Source organism: Dryobates pubescens, chromosome 25 (assembly GCF_014839835.1).
Source record: "Dryobates pubescens isolate bDryPub1 chromosome 25, bDryPub1.pri, whole genome shotgun sequence".
Classification (NCBI taxonomy): Eukaryota; Metazoa; Chordata; class Aves; order Piciformes; family Picidae; genus Dryobates; species Dryobates pubescens.
Genome location: NC_071636.1, coordinates 14,837,464 through 14,855,528, shown reverse-complemented (window position 1 = coordinate 14,855,528; position 18,065 = coordinate 14,837,464). Strand labels below are relative to the sequence as shown.

The window sequence follows — 18,065 nt, the reverse complement described above, 5'->3', positions numbered from 1 at the left end:
ACGAAATGCTGCCCGCATCACTCATGCCAAATATTTGGAGTCCCAATGACAAAAGTGTCTTTCCTCTCCTGCTTCCTTCTTTTCTGAAGTTTTTAGCTCTCAAATTTTGCTGTCTGTGGTTCTTTGTGTTTGCTGCTTGATTTTTGGGACTATGCTGTGCAAGTCAGCAGGAAGACACAGAGCTTGTCTTGCCTTGCCTGGAAAGCCTGCAAAATTGGATGGATGTGTTCTGTGAATGAGCTAGAAATCCTGCATTCAGTCCTCTATAGGCTTCCCCACATTTCCCAGGGGACCTATCTGACTGCCAAGAGCCATGACCAGGGTACTTGTTGGGAGCATGCTTTGCAGACCTGTCTCTCCTCTTGCCCTCAGTGTGGTGTTATTGAGTGCATCCCTGACTGCACGTCCCGGGACCAGCTGGGCCGGCAGACGGACTCGGGGATGTATGACTACTTCACCAGGCAGTATGGGGATGAGTCTACCCTTGCATTCCAGAAGGTAAAACAGCACTTGGCAAGCACAGCAAAATCTCAGCTGGGAAGCATTCTAGCTGGAAGAAATAATGACAAATAATTGGATAATGACTACCCTAGTGCTGTATCTGGTTTCTGATGCTGATAATCCCTTTGTAGCCATGAGTAACGTAGCTAAAGAAGTTATTGCAGCTGTGGATATATGGAGAATGTCATTGAACATTGCTTTGAGCTAACCATGAATAGAAAAGATGAAAAAGCCTCCTTGAGATGTATCTGTTCCTGGGATGGAGGGTTATTAAATTCTCCATGTTTTTCTGATCCATTTTACCTTCATGTTTGTACAGGCTCGCTATAATTTCATCCGCAGTATGGCTGCCTATAGCCTGCTCCTGTTTCTGCTCCAAATCAAAGACAGACACAATGGCAACATCATGCTGGACAAAAAGGGACACATCATTCATATTGGTCAGTCACATCCACGTTCAGATTTCAGTAGTTACCTTTTCCTTCTGCTGTAGTGTTGCTTGTAGAAGACAGTGAGCTCAATCTCCATGCTGATTGCAGAGCTTGCAAACACACAGGGGATGTTTTCATGCCTCTTCAGTGGTGGCTGCATGATTGTGGTGGCTGCTCTCTGGAAATGTAGCTTTGCAAAGTTTTGCCAGCTTTAGGAAAACATGCACATGTGTACATGGCTCTGGAGCCCTCAGCACGGGAAGGACATGGACCTGATAGAGCAGGTCCAAAGGAGGGCCACAGAAATGATCAGGGGGTTGGAGAACCTCTGCTACAAGGACAGGCTGAGGGAGCTGGGGGTGTTCAGCCTAGAGAAGAGAAGGCTCCAGGGAGACTTAATAGCAGCCTTCCAGTACCTGAAGGGGGCTACAAGAAGGCTGTGGAGGGACTGTTCCCAATGACCTGCAGTGACAGGACAAGGGATAGTGGCTTGAAATGAGAGAAGAGCAGATTTAGATTGGATGTTAGCAACAAGTTCTGCACCATGAGGGTGGTGGAACACTGGCACAGTTTGCCCAGGGAGGTAGTTGAAGCCCCATCCTTGGAGATCTTCATGGTGAGGCTCAACAAGGCTCTGAGCAATGTGATCTAGGGGAGGATGTCCCTGCTGACTGCAGGGGGGTTGGATTGGATGACATTTGGAGATCCCTTCCAACCCAAACCATTCTATGATGCTAAGTATGGATCATGCATGTTCTACATCTGCATTCATCAGTGTGTGTGTATAAATGTACAAGGATATAAATATATCTTTAGGTTCCTTTCATCACTGTGTGTGTATGAATTAAATTTGACAAGTAAATTAATGTGAGGCTGTAACCTCTGCTTTAGCTTTGCTTTTCTGGAACTGCACAGATGTTTCAGCAAGGACTTTTGTATTTGATGTCATCATTCTTAAGTCTAATCTAATGTCATGGTGATGATTCTTTTGTTGGGGTGCTTACACTACATCAAAGCTTTTTTGCAGTTGGAGTTGAAATGTTGGTAGAAAAAGTAGGTGTTAATACATGACATCCACCTCTGCTTTCTTCTGTAAGCTTTGACAGCACACAATTAACCAACCAAGTTTATGAGGCAGCTTATCTTTTGTGCACAGATTTTGGATTCATGTTTGAAAGCTCACCTGGTGGAAATCTGGGCTGGGAGCCTGACATTAAGCTGACTGATGAGATGGTGATGATAATGGGAGGGAAAATGGAAGCAACTCCATTCAAATGGTTCATGGAGATGTGTGTCAGAGGCTATCTGGCAGTCAGGTGAGCTGTGCTTAACTGCTCAAAAGAGGAAGTGCTTGCATGCCACAACCAGATGAGAAGATAAATAATAATAATAATAAACATTTGTCTGTAGGGGATCTGAGCCTGTCAGGCTGTTCTGGTACATCTTGAATCTTGGAGATAACTTCATCCTGCATTTTCACAGCCTGACTCTGTGAGGTTTTCCTGTTCCTATGTTAGATTTGAAAAGGTGATGTCTTGTAGCCAGCGTTAAATGCAATATTACCCACACTTCCTGGCACCATTTAGCATGCTGCTGAAGCTTTGCACTAAGAAACTGCAGGAGAGTAAACCAGTATCTTCTTTTCCCAGACAGGACCATCACATTCATCACTGTTTCAGTTAGAGTTAATTAGGTAGGGATGTGCAAAAACTGCTGCAGTTTTCCATTGTAAAGTGTGCAGGGATTTGATAGTTCAGCAATTCATCTGTGATAGACAGCCAGGCACTGCAAAGATGGCAGCTTCACCTTCTGCCATGCCAATCAAACAGGGTTTGCTTTTGCACACAGGAACACTAATAAATCTGTATGGAGAGGGTGCTGCATGTGGGTTGGAGGAGGATACTACAGCAGATAAAAGCTCCTACTACCAGGAGCAGAAAGTATTGTTGATGTTATCTTACAGAGTCAAGTTTCTTCAGCCCCAGAAGGGGCTGTCTTGGAGCCATGATCAGTTTGGTTCCTTGATGGGAAGCAGACTGGAGAAAGTTCCATGTCAAGGCAAAAATGTCACCCAGGTAGCAGAGTAATAGCTTGGTAGGAAATGAATGTTCTAAGTGGGAGGAGAGAGGCTGAGCTGGTGTAGCAAAGAATGACATGAGGTAATTAGGAATGAGAAGATAATCTGTTAGTGTGGTATTGCTGGTTTCAGCCTTCTGTACTGTTTGGATGCACTGATTCACCTGTCTGGTGCCAAAGAAACATTGTTTGCTGAAGCATTGCTCTGTGTAATCCTCCTTGAGCCCCTTCATCTTGCAGCATTCCCAGGAGGTCCAACACAAAGCAGAGAAATGTAATGAAAATGACAGATTGCAGGCAATGGTGGAGCTCCACCAACAAATGTAAGAGGATTAGATGTGCTGATTTAATTACAGCAAAAGGTGTGAGCCAGCTCCTTGAGCTCCTCAGCTTGCCTGCTTTACCTGCCAAGGCTGCAGGAGTTTGAGGGCTGTAACCTTGTTGTCCTCTCTTTCTCCAGGCCTTACATGGATGCTGTGGTCTCGCTGGTTACCTTGATGTTGGATACAGGGCTGCCCTGCTTCCGAGGGCAGACAATCAAGCTGTTGAAGTAAGTTAGCATATGCATGAGCTAGAGAACCTTCCTGTGTTCTTCACAGGATGTGCCCTGCAGCTCAAGGGCACTACAAAGGTATTTTAAAGCAGCAGCTGTCTAGAAAGAAGAATCTGATGTTCCTAGAGCTGCTGCTGAACTGAGGAATCCACAGCCTCCCTCTCCACTGACAGCAAGGGCTAATTAAAACATGAGATAATTTGTATGAGGGAGCCTCACAAGTAGGAGATGCTTGCAGCAAGTGAAATCAAGACCTGGCTAAGCTTGTGCAGAGGCACCTTACTATGCTCAGAGGGAACCTCACTGACTTTACTCTTTTTTTTCCCCCCAATTTTCTGCATATAGACACAGGTTCAGCCCCAACATGACCGAACGGGAGGCTGCAACTTTTATCATCAAGATCATCCAGAATTGTTTCCTCAGCAACAGGTTTGGCATCCATGCATGTCTTCTCTCTATGGCCAAAGGAAGGTCAGCAAGCTGTGAGCAGAGTTTTGTCAGTCAGATACTGAACGTTTCTCAGTTGTTGATACTGAGATAACACAGGATAGCAGCTTTGCTGCATCTCCACTCTTTGACACTGGGAGGAAGGCTTATGCCCAGGCTGCTCAAGGAGCAGGGCTGCCTAGCTGAAAGAGCAGAAGATTTTCTGTCAGAGTGAATCTTTGGGCCAAAAATTAGGCAAGGCAAGAGAGGGGATTCTGCCCCTTGACTCTGCTCTGCTGAGACCCCCACCTTGAATCCTGCCCCTCTGGTTTTGGTGTCCCCAGCACAAGAAAGACACAGAGCTGTTGGAGTGTCACAAAGATGATCCAAGAACTGGAGCAGCTCTGCTGTGAGGACAGGCTGAGGGAGCTGGAGGTGTTCGGCCTGGAGAGGAGAAGACTCTGGGGGACCTTATTGCTGTCTTCCAGTACCTGAAGGGATCCTACAGGAAGGCTGCAGAGGGACTTCCCCTGAGGGTGTCTAGAGACAGGACAAAGGGGAATGGTTTGAAGCTGAGGCAGAGCAGGGTTAGACTGGAGCTTAGGAAGAAGTTCTTCAGTGTGAGGGTGGTGAGACTCTGGAATAGGCTGCCCAGGGAATTTGTTGATGCCTCCTCTCTGGGGGTGTTCAAGGCAAGGTAGGATGAGGCCTTGAGCAGCTGAATCTAGTCGAGAGGCATCCCTGCCCCATGGCAAGGAGGTTGGAGTAGGTGGTCTCTGAGGTCCCTTCCAACCTGAGCCATTCTATGATCTTGATGTTTGTTCTGTGACAGTGGGTGCAGTCTACGTTTAAAATTTTTACTTACCTCTGACTTTGTTTTTCTGCTCTAGGAGCAGGACATATGACATGATCCAGTACTACCAGAATGACATCCCATACTGAGAGGCACTGGAGAGTCACTGTTGATGTGAAACATGCAATCCTGTGCTTGTCACAAGTAGGAGCTGCTCAGTCACACCTGACTATCCTCATCGTTCGTGTTTGTGTGTGTGGGCACCCAATTCCTGGCCATTGCAACAGCTGGTCCAGTTCATTCCTTTCTCTCTACTGGGTTCTAGATATTTCTGTTTTTCTCTGGAGTTACTGAGCTGGGCTGCAATCACAAGGAAAGTTGTACTACAATGATGAATGTGTGAAAGAGGCAGACCTGGTGGGGTTTGATTGTTTTTTCATGCAATGCAAGGATTTTGTAATGCCTTTAAAAAGTCAACAGATCCCTTTTCCTGCACAATCCCCCTCAAATGCTATGGAAGGGCAGGGTGTGGATTGCTCTTTGAAAGGAAAAATGTTATCTTGGTCTGATTTTACTGTAGAAAAACCTTGATAATCATCCAGGGTGGTGATGTCTGTGTAGCTGTGTTCATACTTTGCACTGTACATGGTCCCTGTTACGTGATCAGTATTTCCTCTGTACATGAAGAATGTATTTTTTTCCTTTTGTGTGTTTAAAAAAAGAGAATCTACTGAAGATATATTTAATCTATAAAATGTAATAAAAGACCTTAGACTTTGGGTCTGGCTCAACTCTTTTGCTGTGCACCAATTTTCATTTCCACCCTGCAGCGTTCTGCACATTTGTATAGAGTTCCTTGCAGTGTGACCTTTCCTTCTCATACAGAAAGCTGACTTCCCCACCCCCCATCCTCAATGACATTTTTCATTCATAAACCATAGAATGGTTTAGGTTGGAAGGGACCTCCAAAGGTCATCCAGTCCAACACTCCTGGGCCTCAACGACCTCCCTGGGCAACCCATTGCAGTGTTCCACGACCCTCACAGTGCAGAACTTGTTCCTAACATCCTCTATGGATCTGCTTGAACCCCTACAAGGGGTGTTGTCTCCAGCACTGCCCTGGGCAGGCCATTCCAATGTTTGAGAACCCTTTCAGTGAAGAACCTTATCCCAGAATATGTCTTGATGAGTCCTCAGCCCTGGGAGAAAAGAGATACCCCCCAAAAATAGGGAAAATGCTCTTAGAACCATAGAAACTTTTTGGTCTTTTTAAGTTTCTATGCTCTCAGAAATTCCAGGTCGTAGTGAGAGGCAGATTTCCCTGGCTAAACCCACAGCAGTTCTTTCTGTGTTGGCCATGCATTTAAAGAACCCTTAAGAAAGGAGCAAAATTGATAGCGATTCATTTGCATCACATGGAGCCCAGGTTCACTGCTACCAGTAACTTGATCAGCACTATTGAAATGCTAATCTCATGTGCGTGTTGGAAGCTGAAGAACAGCAATCCACCTCCACCAGCAATGTGCCTGTGCGATGGCCTGGCCGGGAAGAAGGGTCTGGAGACTGCCTGCAGGCACCCAGCACATGCTGCACACCCTCAGGGTGGATAGGGGCAGAGAGCCAGTGCAATGAGCAACCATGGGAAGAGGAGCTGGAGTCCTCTGGAAAATGCTGGAGAAGAGGGGAGGGGATTGTGGCCAGCAGAACAGTTCAGTTTGTTGGGTTTTTCTCCTTTTCACCATAAATATCCCCACACTGTCCCCTTGCTTCCTCATGAATGCTGTCAGTAAAGAGCAGCAAACAAAAGAACTTGTCCTGTGCACAGGGTTGTTATAGGTAAAGGCTCTCTGACAGAACCTTCTTACTGAAAGCATCTTGCAATCATACTTGGAAGCATGGCCACCATTTTCCAGCCTGAAGTGCAGGGTGCCTAGCTCAGGCTGTTACCTGCATTATAGCAGTGGTGGGGTGGTTGGTTTGAGGCTTTTGGGCTTCATCTGTATTTGTTAAGGACCCTGCACAGGAGTTACAATTCTGAAGAAGCAAGATCTGTAAGGTGACACAGTGTGTTTATTAGATAAGCTCCTTGGCTGGCACAAGCAGATGAGTTCTGATAAGGCACAGTCCTGGCATCAGCTGGCTTATTAAATAGTACAGCCTCCCCAGAAGGCCCCTGTCACTGATGGACTGCTCTTGCTAGGGCTTTGTAGCTATGCCTTTGTGTTTGTTTCTGCTATAGGATCAGTTGCCTAATAGCAGTAGTAATGTTCCTGTTCTTCTGAGGTCCCTCTCCAGGGTCAGTATGGTGTAGTCAGCAAAAAACCACCAACATGCCTGTGTGAAGGTTTCTGAACCTGCTGCCTGCCTGGGGAGAGCAGAACCGAGAGGCTGACACAGTAACAGATAAGCCATCCCACAGGCAGACGACAATGGCTGGCAGTTCACTGGAGGGAGAAGGTCCCTCCCTGCCTGCATTTAGGTGTCTCTTCCCAAGGGAAGCCTGGCAGCCCAAAGGGAACAGAATTGGGAGTGATTGTTGGCAGTGTGGGTGTAAGTGCCCACACAAAGACACATTACAGATCCTGACACCCCACACATGCCTTCGGGAATTAAAACCTGCTCAGTGACAACACATACAGAGCTAGGAATGTGCCTTGGTCTGCTCTGAAGCAAGCTGTCTCAGCTTTGCAGGGACAAGCCTGTCCCTGCACAAGGAGCTGGGGGAAATGGCTGAACTGGGGCAAATCTAGGAGCCAGTCCCAGCTACATGGATTGATTGGGAGTCAACATGTGGGGTGGTAACTGATCCTGATGTAAGAAGGGGCAAGTCATGGAATTCCATGCTTGTAGAGGTATAGGAGTGGTAACTCACGGAGAGGAGTAACAAAATACCTCACAGGGAGGGATAACAAAAAGATGAGTTTAAATCATACATTGCTACCATGCATCTCTCTTCTCCCATGCTAGATGTGGTATTTTAAGTGCCACATCCAAGCTTTTTGAAGCTGCTTGCTGGTGGTGTACAGATGCAGGCTGTATGTGTGCATCTTCATGTACAAACCATTTCCTTGTGGAGATCCTCACGTTACTCTGGAGCACAGAACTTGGCTGCTGCCAGCCTTGTCACACAGTCCCGGACATGCTGCAAAGCTGTTTGTTGTGAAGGACAATGCTGTGCTGGTGTGATAGCTGATTGCACATGAATGAGTGAGCTAATAAAGCTACTCGTGAGTCTTACATTTAAAAGAGCTTTATTAACCTAGGTAGGGAACAGCTCGCCAGATTGTGTTCTGGCATTGAGAGCCAGAAACTTGCATCTTAGTCTCAGGCCTGGCTCCCTGTACCAACTTGAACAGAAGGAGGGTAAGGGTAGAGTAGGATTCTTGGACCCATGAAGACAACCAACTGACTAAACAATTTTGCCAAGTAATGGAGGTTGTAAGTTGCTAGAACCTTCTAGAATGTCTGATTTCTTACCGTGGGGGTAGAAACTGCTTCTGTGCAGCTTTTGGAGGTCCCCTGATGCCCAAAGGGGTTCCCGGCTCCACATCTTGGGCTAGGACAGGATCAGAGCCAGCTTTTCTATTTGCCTTTGGAGACAAGAGTTACTCATCACTCAGATGACAAGGTCCAGGCAGAAGAGAGGGGTAAAGCTGCCAGGAAAGGATCCCAGCAGTGGCAGCCCTACCTTCTCTGCCTCAGATCCCAGATGAGAAGAGTTCTGCAAGCGCTTTGGGAGGTGAGCCCAGGAACAGAGCTGAAAACGGCTGGTCTGGGCAGCCCTGGCAGGTGCCCACACTTTCCAAACCCGCCGCCCGTACAGCTCTGCGAGTTGGCGCCAAAAGCTGAGCTCAGGTCTCAGCTCTAGCGCTGGGTCCCTGGAGCGCCCCTGAGGCGCCGCCCGCTCGACCGTCCCCCGCCGGCATCCCGCTCATTTTCTCGGCCTTACTAGCTGCAGCCGGGCAGCTCTGCGGGCCGGGCGGCAGAGGGCACTCGGAAACAGGCGGTGGTGCCGGGGAACACAGCGAGAGAGCCGGCGAGGAGAGGAGATCGGCGCTCCAGGCAAGGCAAGCGGGGCTGGCGGGGAGGACCTTGCCGCGACCTTTAGCTGTGACAGCTCTGTCACGGCAGGCGCTGAGTGGTGGAGCCGGCGAGCACCTGAAGGTCAGATATGAAATGGCTCAGCAGGCTGGCAGTTTGTGTGCCGGCCTGCTCTGCTAGGCAGGTTTTTGACCTTCCAAGGGACAGCGAAGAAATGTGTTTTGCTGACTCTGCGCTGCTGTCTCAGGTGAAGCCTTTAAATATCTGGGTCTCCTCTGGAACAGCAAGCGTGCAGAAATCCATAGTGCCTTCGCCCAAAAGCCAGTGGTTGGCCATGGGCACTGCCATGGTTCTCTTTGGTACCATCTGCCTGTGCTGGATGGGCAGCAGCAGCACTGCTCAGCTCCAGAGGTTGGCTGAATTTCTGTGGTTCTGTGCCTGTGTGGTTTTGGAAAGTTGCTTTGGGGTGGAAGGCTCTCAGCAGAGAGGCTCTGACATGACCTGTCCATATTTCAATGTACTTGCTGAAATGATTCCCTCCCCACATACTGGTGGTGTAATGTTTTCTCTTACCTTGAAGCAGTTCTCCTTGGTCTTCCCCTTCCCAGTAGATGCAGTGGGCAGATGGCAGCATGAGGCCTTTAAGCCTCACAGAGTAATCAGGATGCAGGTGTTAGGGTGGGGAAAGAAAACAGGTGCAAGAGAAGAACACACTGTGGTGCAGCTGTAAAGAGTTAACATTGATTAAGAACAATTGCTGTGGACATTTTGAGTGCAGGCAAGCAGGAGTTAACAGGCTTCCCCATGCTGTCTGTGGAGAAGGTGGGATCAGGTGTTTGCAGTCCTCTGCTATGAAGATAGCCCTGGTCTGTGCTGTTACCAGGCTTAAAAAGCACTGTGAAGGGAGGGGTCCCAACAGAAACCCGGGCTCTGAGAAGTGCTTTCTCCTTCTTATCCCACGTATAAACTGGGATTTGAGTTTCAGGGGTTTTAAGCAACAAGCCTGGCCTTTAGGGTGCAACCCCAGACAAGAAAGAAAAACAGCCAGGTACAGCTGTGATTGTATCACAGCTCAGAGGGGCACACAAATACATAGCAATTTCAAGCTCATTATCTTGCAGACAGGATGACTAGATCAGAGGGAGGGGTTAAGCTCTAGGTAAGAAGACAAACCTGCCAAGGAAACACCTGAGCTGGATCCTTGTTGAAACCTCGGAAGGACCTCAGGAGCCTGAAAACCCAGTTGGTTTTCAGGACAATGCTGAATTTTCTTCCCCCCCCCTTCTCTGCTGACACTGTGATCCCTCTTCCACTGTGAAGAGAGGTTTCTTTCCTTTGAGCTCTTATCAGCTTGTGGGACAAGTGACTCACTGCGGTGCCTGAGGCTGCTGGAATAGCGCTGATGGTAACTGAGTTCCTACCCAGCAGCTGAGCCTGGGAAACCAATCATGTTTCTGTTCCTGCTTCATCTCAGCTGAAAGGTAAAATGCCTAAGCTTACATCTCACCAAAGGTTCCTTAAAACTGGAGCAGGTTTAAGAGCAGATATCTCAGTTCCCAGCTTTGCCAAGGAGCAGGTTGTGTTGCCACAACCCTGTCACATGGGATATGGGGTAGGCCAGATCCCTTTAGTAACATTGGAAGAGAGGTGTAAGGAGCTTGGTTTCTAGCAAAAGAAGTGCCCTGAATTTGGAATCTTCTTTGGCTTCTCAGTTCTTAGGGCACTTGAACCTGGTAGGATGTAAGTTGGGAAGCCAAAAATCATCCACTGTTTCTTGAGACCTGAGCACATTTGTATGCCTATGCAAGGGACCTCTTCAAGTACAAGTTGAAATTTGAGTTCTTTTCCCTCTTAATACCTGTTACTAGGATTCTTGAGCATCACTGGGAACAGCATATGCAAAAGTGACATTTCAGCAGATGCAACTTTTGCCCCCAGAATGATTCTGGAATTTAAAACTTGTTTACCAATGAGCCTGCTGATGATTGCTATCCCTCAAAGTTCTTGTGGTGCGCCCTTTTTCCCAGGAGGCTGTGTCTGTCTACTGGTGGTGTAGAAATGGCAGGAAAGCCAGGTGCTTGCCCTTCACTTTATGTGGAAGTCTTTGCCAAAAGCTGGACTCAAGGTGTGAAAGGGTTTTGCTGAAACGGTGGGGCCCGTCCTGCCTCTCAAAGTGCTGATGTACTTTGGGAGGAGGTTGTTGGCTGGCCCCCCAGCTGCACCCTGCTCGGAAGGGAAGCAGCGTTGGGTGCTGTGTGTGTGCCCATGCGAGCTGTCACCACTAGATGACACCGTGACTCTGGCGACACAGGGTCTGCAGGGACCCTAAACCCGAGGGCATCTTGCCTGATCCACAGGGTTTGGTACAAACCCAGAACACGGCCTGGATCTGCAAATCTTTCAGTGAACAGGGGTCTAGTTTCCCCCAAATGCAGGCTGAGGTCTGAGCTGAATGGGCTCAGTTCCAGGTGACAGGGTGGGATTTACGATTTGGGGTGGAAACCATCTGAATATTTGACTCACAACCAGGCTGATCTTGGCTGTGGTTACACTTGGAGGGCTTGTGTGTATTTGAAAGAAGATCTCAGGCCGAGGTTCAGGGAATGTGAGCCTACCAGAGCCAAAACCAGAAGGGGTTTGCAGGACCCTGCTGAGAACTGCTGTAAGGAGGTTTCACAAGACTTCATTGCTCACTCTAGGTCTCTCCAGGCGCAAACTCAAAAGCAGTGTCCAGACCTGGTCAGTGGTAGCCCTGCTTCTTTTTACCCCATGGGTACCATGGGTGGTGGGTAACTAAATCCCTGGCAGGGAGTCAGTGTGGGCTCTGAGTCATCATGCTGCCACCACGCCGAGCTGGACAGCTCACCATGGTGGCTCAGCCCTGTCTCTGGGAGCACTTTGCTTTCTGATCAACTGACCAACTCATTACCTGCCACCACAATGTATCTTTCTCCTGGCATGTATTTATGGACTCCCTGTCTTCACATTGCACAGGATCAACTCCACAACTGTTTGTCAAGTAATGGCTTTTGCTTATTTTGGCAGAGGAAATCCTTGGTTATTCCCTAGTGTGAAAAGGCTTCTCTCTGCTGTGTGTCCACCTACACGCAAGTCACCCTTCCATTGTTTTTCATCCCTTGCAATGAGACTTGGAGGACATTCACATGAAGCGCATTAATAAACCAACCTGTGTGACTCCTACTCTAGTAAAAGGCATTTATGTACCCCAAAGTTTGGCAACTGTCATGTGATTATGTGGCTCCAAGGATAGACTCAGGGATTTGATAGTCTAAGAGATGTTTGTACAATGCCCTGTTGCCTCCTTTGAAGTTCATGTCTTTCCACTACCATCTTGGCAGCAACCCTCACATGCAAACTGCCTAAATATCTGGTAGCAAGGAGTCAGCACCGAGTGAGGGCATTCACCTAATGAGCATATTGTGTCTAAGCTACCCTCAAACATCTGCTGTCCTTGTGTACCACACCAGTTGTGGCCTAGAGGGATCCCAGCATTCTGAGAGACAAGTCTTTCTGGTAGCACTGACTCCCCATAGTGCCTGGCGATTTGGGGGTTATTTTGGCAAACCTGTAGTGCATGGGAGTTTCCTGAGCAGTTCTTATCCTGGCATTTCCATAGGGTGCTGGCTAAAACAAACCAGCTGCATTAGTAGGGTTATCCTCCGTAAAGCTTTCGGAGTGCGTGGAGAAAACTCTTTCAAAGTAACATCCATAAAAGCTTCCTTGATACAGTAAGGTTAAAGGACCACAGAAAACCCCATGATGAATATTTTGGTTTATTGGTTGGTTTCGCAGACATAATAGTGGAGTGTTTACCTCAAATCATCAGAGAATCATAGAATGGTTTGGGCTGGAAGGGGCCTCCAAAGGTCATCCAATCCAACCCCCCTGCAGTCAGCAGGGACATCCTCCCCTAGATCAGGTTGCTCAGAGCCTTGTTGAGCCTCACCTTGAAGATCTCCAAGGACAGGGCCTCAACTACCTCCCCGGGCAGCCTGTGCCAATGTTCCACCACCCTCATGGTGCAGAACTTGTTGCTAACATCCAATCTAAATCTGCTCTTCTCATTTCAAACCACTGTGCCTTGTCCTGTCACTGCAGGCCTTTGGGAACAGTCCCTCTGCATCCTTCTTGTACCCTTTTCAGGTACTGGAAGGCTGCTATTGAGTCTCCCTGGAGCCTTCTCTTTTCCAGGCTGAACACCCCCAGCTCCCTCAGCCTGTCCTTGTAGCAGAGGTGCTCCAGCCCCCTGATCATTTCCGTGGCCCTCCTTTGGACCTGCTTCCTCGGGTCCATGTCCTTCCCGTGCCAAGAGAAGGGAGCTGGAGGCAGTGCTTTGCTGTGGTTGGAGTTCATGCTGCAGGTGCTCACCCTGCTGTGTGTTTGCTGCACTCACCAATGCAGTCAGAACTCTAAATAATTCATTTTACAAAACCTCTGTTCATAGCCCAGCACAGATCTGCAGTATCACCACTTTAATTAACATCTACATTAGTTCAGCAGCTTACAGCATTTGAGTCTCTAGTTCTCCAAAAAAGCCTCAGGGCCTTTTTGCAATACAGGTACAGTTGTTACCTTGCAGGGCTGCAGCTCTGTAGCTGATGCTGATGAGGGATTGCATCTTTTTATTCACAGTTTAGACACTTCATCCCTACAACCCTTCACATGGTTAAGCATTGTTTGGTGGGAGGGGCAGGACTCTAGACTGCAGAACTATGAGCCAACCTCTCTTGTTTTTACACTGTGATAGTTCTCTGCCACAAGGGTTGTGTCAGACTGTCACCAGGACAGATCAGGGGAAGCAACAGATCTGGGCAGACAATAGAATTAGAGAAATTGGTTACTCCCTGGGCAGCCCATTCCAGAGTCTCATCACCCTCATATTGAAGAACTTCTTCCTAAGCTCCAGTTTAACCCTGCTCTCCCTCAGCTTCAAACCATTCCCCCTTGTCCTGTTGGTAGACACCCTCATGAAAATTCTCTCTGCAGCCTTCCTCTAGGCTCCTTTCAGGTACTAGAAGGTTGCTCTAAGGTCCCCCTGGAGTCTTCTCTCTTCTCCAGGCTGAACAATCCCATCTCCCTCCTAGCAGAGGTGCTCCAGCCCTTGGATTGTCTTTGTGGCCCTATCACAGGGGAAGAAAGTAGGAGCTGTGTCCTTCTCATGTGACGCTTCTCCTGGCAGTGTCAGGTATCTCACATCTCTGATAAACCTTCCAAAATTCACTGCAACTTTTTTTTTCCTATTGAAAGCCTTTATTGCTTGAAGTTGCTACTTTCTGAGCAGGGTGTTGTGCTGCAGAGTTTTCTTGCTGTGTCCAAAGCCATAAGATACAGCTGTAGCCAGCATTCGGCACTCTGGTATTTAAACTTACGCTACTCAGTGTTTTCCTGAAGTCCTGTATGAGCTTCTACTGTTCCAAAGTGCCAATATACTGCAGGCACAGCTTCTTTCTTTCACCTGCTTAAGTACCTCTGGAGCAGATGTGTGAGGGAGTTGAGTGGAGCTGCTACAAGCATCCTCCAGGGCTCTGTGCAGCTCTGACTGCTCAGATTTATTGGGTCGGGGTGTCTGTTGACACCATTCTGTAGGTGTTTCTTCTTAACCTTTCTTCCTCCATTGCCATGTGCCCCCTCCCACCCCTGATCTGACAACCTCCAGCAGAGACACTGGGGTGAGCAAAGCCCAAACCTCAGTGCTGGGAGCAGTCCATTTGCAGGAAACAGCAATGTCACTGGGCCCTCACCAGTGCTCGAGGATGTGGTCTCTGATTTCCCCTCTGACTGACTTTTACTTATGGGCCTGGACACCTGAAAAGCCAACTCGGGCAGAATGCCTGAGAGGTGCAGTGGGACTGTAGAGCAGGATGATGAGAGGATACTGCAGGGAGCCTCTCTGGTGCGGATCCCTGCACAATGCTTGGAGCTTTCTGTTTGGCTAGAGGTAGGGAATCTCTTGCCTGAGAGCTAATACTCTTATGAATTTGTGCTTGCTGCCTGCTTGCTTTCTGCATGCTGATGTGATGGAGAAGCATCCTGCATGGATGCAAAAGTCCCACAGGTTGCTCATGCAGATAACCAGTATGGTGAGTGGTGCAGAGAGCTGCCAGAATGAGCAGCTCTTCCCATCTGTGTCATTTGATGGGCTCCCTTATGTTGGCAGGTCAACAAAACAGCCCTGGTCCATTTGCCTGTCTGTAACACACGGTGATGTGACAAGCCTCATCTTGAGATTGCTCTGTGACCCCTGGGCTGGAAGTGGCAAGGTTTGGCATTTCACCAGAACTGTTGGGCTCCTGGCATTGCTCCTGTTTCTTGGACCTGCTGAGACCCCAGTGGGGAAAGATTTCATCTTCTCCTTTACAGCTGGGAAAACAGAGGCCTAAATGGACTGGAGTCAGTGATGCAGACTCCCATGTGCCCAGCTCTTGCCCAGGAGCTGCTGGTGCCCATCACTGAGAGATTTCAGAGCTGAAGGGCTTAAGCAGGGCACTGAAGGCCTCTCTGAAAGTGAGGAGCCATGCAGTGGGGCCTCAACCAATGAGTTGTCAGGAGGCCATGGCAGTGTCAGACAGACTCCCTCCTTTAGGGGATGGGAGTGTAACTGTAGGGGATGAAGATGCAGGAATGGCTTCTTGCTTGAAGTCTTGCCTGTAGAAAAGGAGCTCCACCAAAAGCTATCACTCTCCTGTTTGCTTTTTCTCTCTGTCTCTCATTCTTCCATCTCCCTGTCTGGCCATTTGTGCTGCCTGCCTGCCTGTTTGTTTGTTGGCTGAGTGCCTGCTGAATTATTTACCAGCCTGACTGAATTAAGCAGCAGCAAAAGCAGGCGAGTGAATCCCACCTGAGACTCTTTCAGGGAGGGGGGGGGGTGGAGAAGAGGGGTTGCATATGGGGGTATTGATACAGTGTTTAATTAAATGTACCAGTCCATTCCAGGCAAAACCTTGTGGGAGGAGAAGCTGCTGTCTTGCCCTGGAGGAAGCCGAGCGTGTGGCTGCCACACCAGCTCAGGTGGCAGCGTGCCCATCTCCAAGCCGAGCGGGGGTCCTGCCGCTGGGATTTGCCGTCAGCACGCTGGGATGGGGCAGGGCTGTCACTGTGGAGCAGCCATTGCCCTCCATCACATCACTGGTGTTGTTTGTGATGCTTGTTGTGCTGCATGGGGTTAATTGGGTTAATGAGCACATTGTACATTATTAGAGGCTGAATTGGCAATTATGCTAATTATTGTGTTTCCCCCAAGTGCCACAGTTGCTGAGGAGGTTTAAAAGGGCTGGGGCTCTTGTACCATGCACTAAATCAGAGCTGAGTATCTTGGCACCAAAGGACCTCCCTTTACTAAATGGTGGTACACTGGGTGTTTGATGTAAGGAAATGTCTCCTGGCTGGCACAGCCTTCCAGCAAGAATGTCCAAGCTTAGCACACGGTCCTCAGCTCACGCAACTCCTTGCCTGTCTGTGTGTCTCTGAGTTAGGAAGTCTTACAGATGAGGAAAATGAGACAGAGGTTATTCTGTGATATATCTGGTTGGGTTACCCACTTACTAGAGCATGACTACTCCAGTTGCTTTCTCCAAACCAGTGCTCCCCACCCTGTGGTGAACACAGCCTTGTGACTCTGGGACATACCTTTTATGACAATTATTCAGGCCATGGCAGTTGCTTCAGATGCCAGAGATCTTCCTAAGACTGTTCTCCCTTGCATCACACTCTGCCTGTGCTGGAAAGCAGTGATCTTCCCACAGGCCACTGTTTTTCAAGGTGCAGAAGCAGATTCCAACTCCAGCCAGTCTGGGCTGCTCTCTAGGTTGCATCGCTTTGGCATGCGATTGTTGCTGTCATGCCACTGTAGTAATACCATCCTGGCTCTTCCTACTATGTGGGTGTCCCAGGAAAAATAACCCAGGGATGCCTTTGTGCCCAGAAACTAGCTTTGGAGCATTGTTTCTGGGTACTGAGCAGATGCAAACTGTAGGAGAATATGGGATTGAGAAGGTCTGTCTTCCCTGATTCCAATGGCTCACAAGCAATGCTCACCAAGATTCCTGCTGGCTGCAGTGTCCCCTTGGGGGTAGCCATGCTCATATGCAGGATAACTATAAGTTGAGGGTAAGTCCACACTGCAGAATTTATGTCCTCAGAGGCCTAAACAAGGAACTGATGCACCTTTTAAATCTATAGGCTCTATCTCCCATACTATTTTTGGTTGGTGGTTCCCTCCCCCCCTCCCCCCCCCAAATAGTTTTCATCTCACCCATCTTAGCATGGAAAGTCATAAGGGTGTCTAGCAAGGGGGAATGGTTTGAAACTGAGGGAGAGTAGGGTTAGACTGGATAGGAACTTGGGAAGACTTAGGAAGAAGTTCTGCAGTATGAGGGTGGTGAGACTCTGGAATAAATTGTCCAGGTAGACTGTGGATGCCTCCTGTGGGGGTGTTCAAGGCCAAGCTGGGTGAGACCTTGAGCAGCTGAGTCAAGTTGAGAGGTGTCCCTGCCCATGGCAGGGAGGCTGGAGCAGATGATCTCTGAGGTCCCTTCCAACCTGAACCATTCCAGGGCTCTGTGGTGGCAATCTGTGCGCTACGTGATTTGTGAGCTTGCCAGTGTTTCAGTTGTGCATGTGCAGTAGAGAGCATCTTTGCTTAGGTCAGCTGACTGAGAACTGCTTCCTCTCAGCCCTTTCTTCCACACGGGGATATGGATGCTTGAGTTTATTAGGAGAGGCTTAACCCCTCTGACCACCTGCTTGCCCTGCTATTTCCCAGACTACTGATGTCTTAAGGCACTGCTTCCCCTCTAGAATGTGACATGTCAGGAGAGGCATCTGACACAGCCTGGTCCTTATTGTCTCTAGCACCAGTGTGCCATGGGAGGTAGAATGCTGTCCCCAGAAGGTGGATACAGAGGGAGCTGGAAATGGCAAGACATGAGAAGAGCACTGTGTGATCAAAAGCACATTGCCTCATGAATTTATCATGAACTAACTCTGTGGGACTCTTGCTATATAAATCAACTGATAGCTTGCCATGTAAAAGATCATATACAACAATTCAGCATTTCCTTCCTGTTTCTGCTGTGTCTCTCTTTCTGAGATTCACTCTGCACTCGGTGTGATCGCGCTCACACTGCTGTGCAGCAGAGATATGGATGTGGCACATCAAGGGAATGGATTTTTCTTGAATAACCTATGCAAGTACTGTCATGTTTTGCATCAACAGTGATTTCAT

At 48.5% G+C, this 18,065-nt stretch overlaps 1 protein-coding gene across 1 annotated transcript in view; it reads left to right on the top strand.

Annotated features, from left to right (window-relative positions):
• Positions 1–5,565, top strand: part of PI4KA (phosphatidylinositol 4-kinase alpha) — a 62,087-nt gene extending 56,522 nt beyond the window's left edge. Inside the window, exons 50-55 of the mRNA XM_054173116.1 lie at positions 373–498; positions 821–941; positions 2,089–2,248; positions 3,469–3,558; positions 3,907–3,990; positions 4,878–5,565. Coding sequence (XP_054029091.1) covers positions 373–498; positions 821–941; positions 2,089–2,248; positions 3,469–3,558; positions 3,907–3,990; positions 4,878–4,929 — 633 coding nt within the window. The 3' untranslated portion in view covers positions 4,930–5,565. The remainder of the gene's footprint in view (positions 1–372; positions 499–820; positions 942–2,088; positions 2,249–3,468; positions 3,559–3,906; positions 3,991–4,877) is intronic.
• The last annotated feature ends 12,500 nt before the right edge of the window (positions 5,566–18,065 follow it).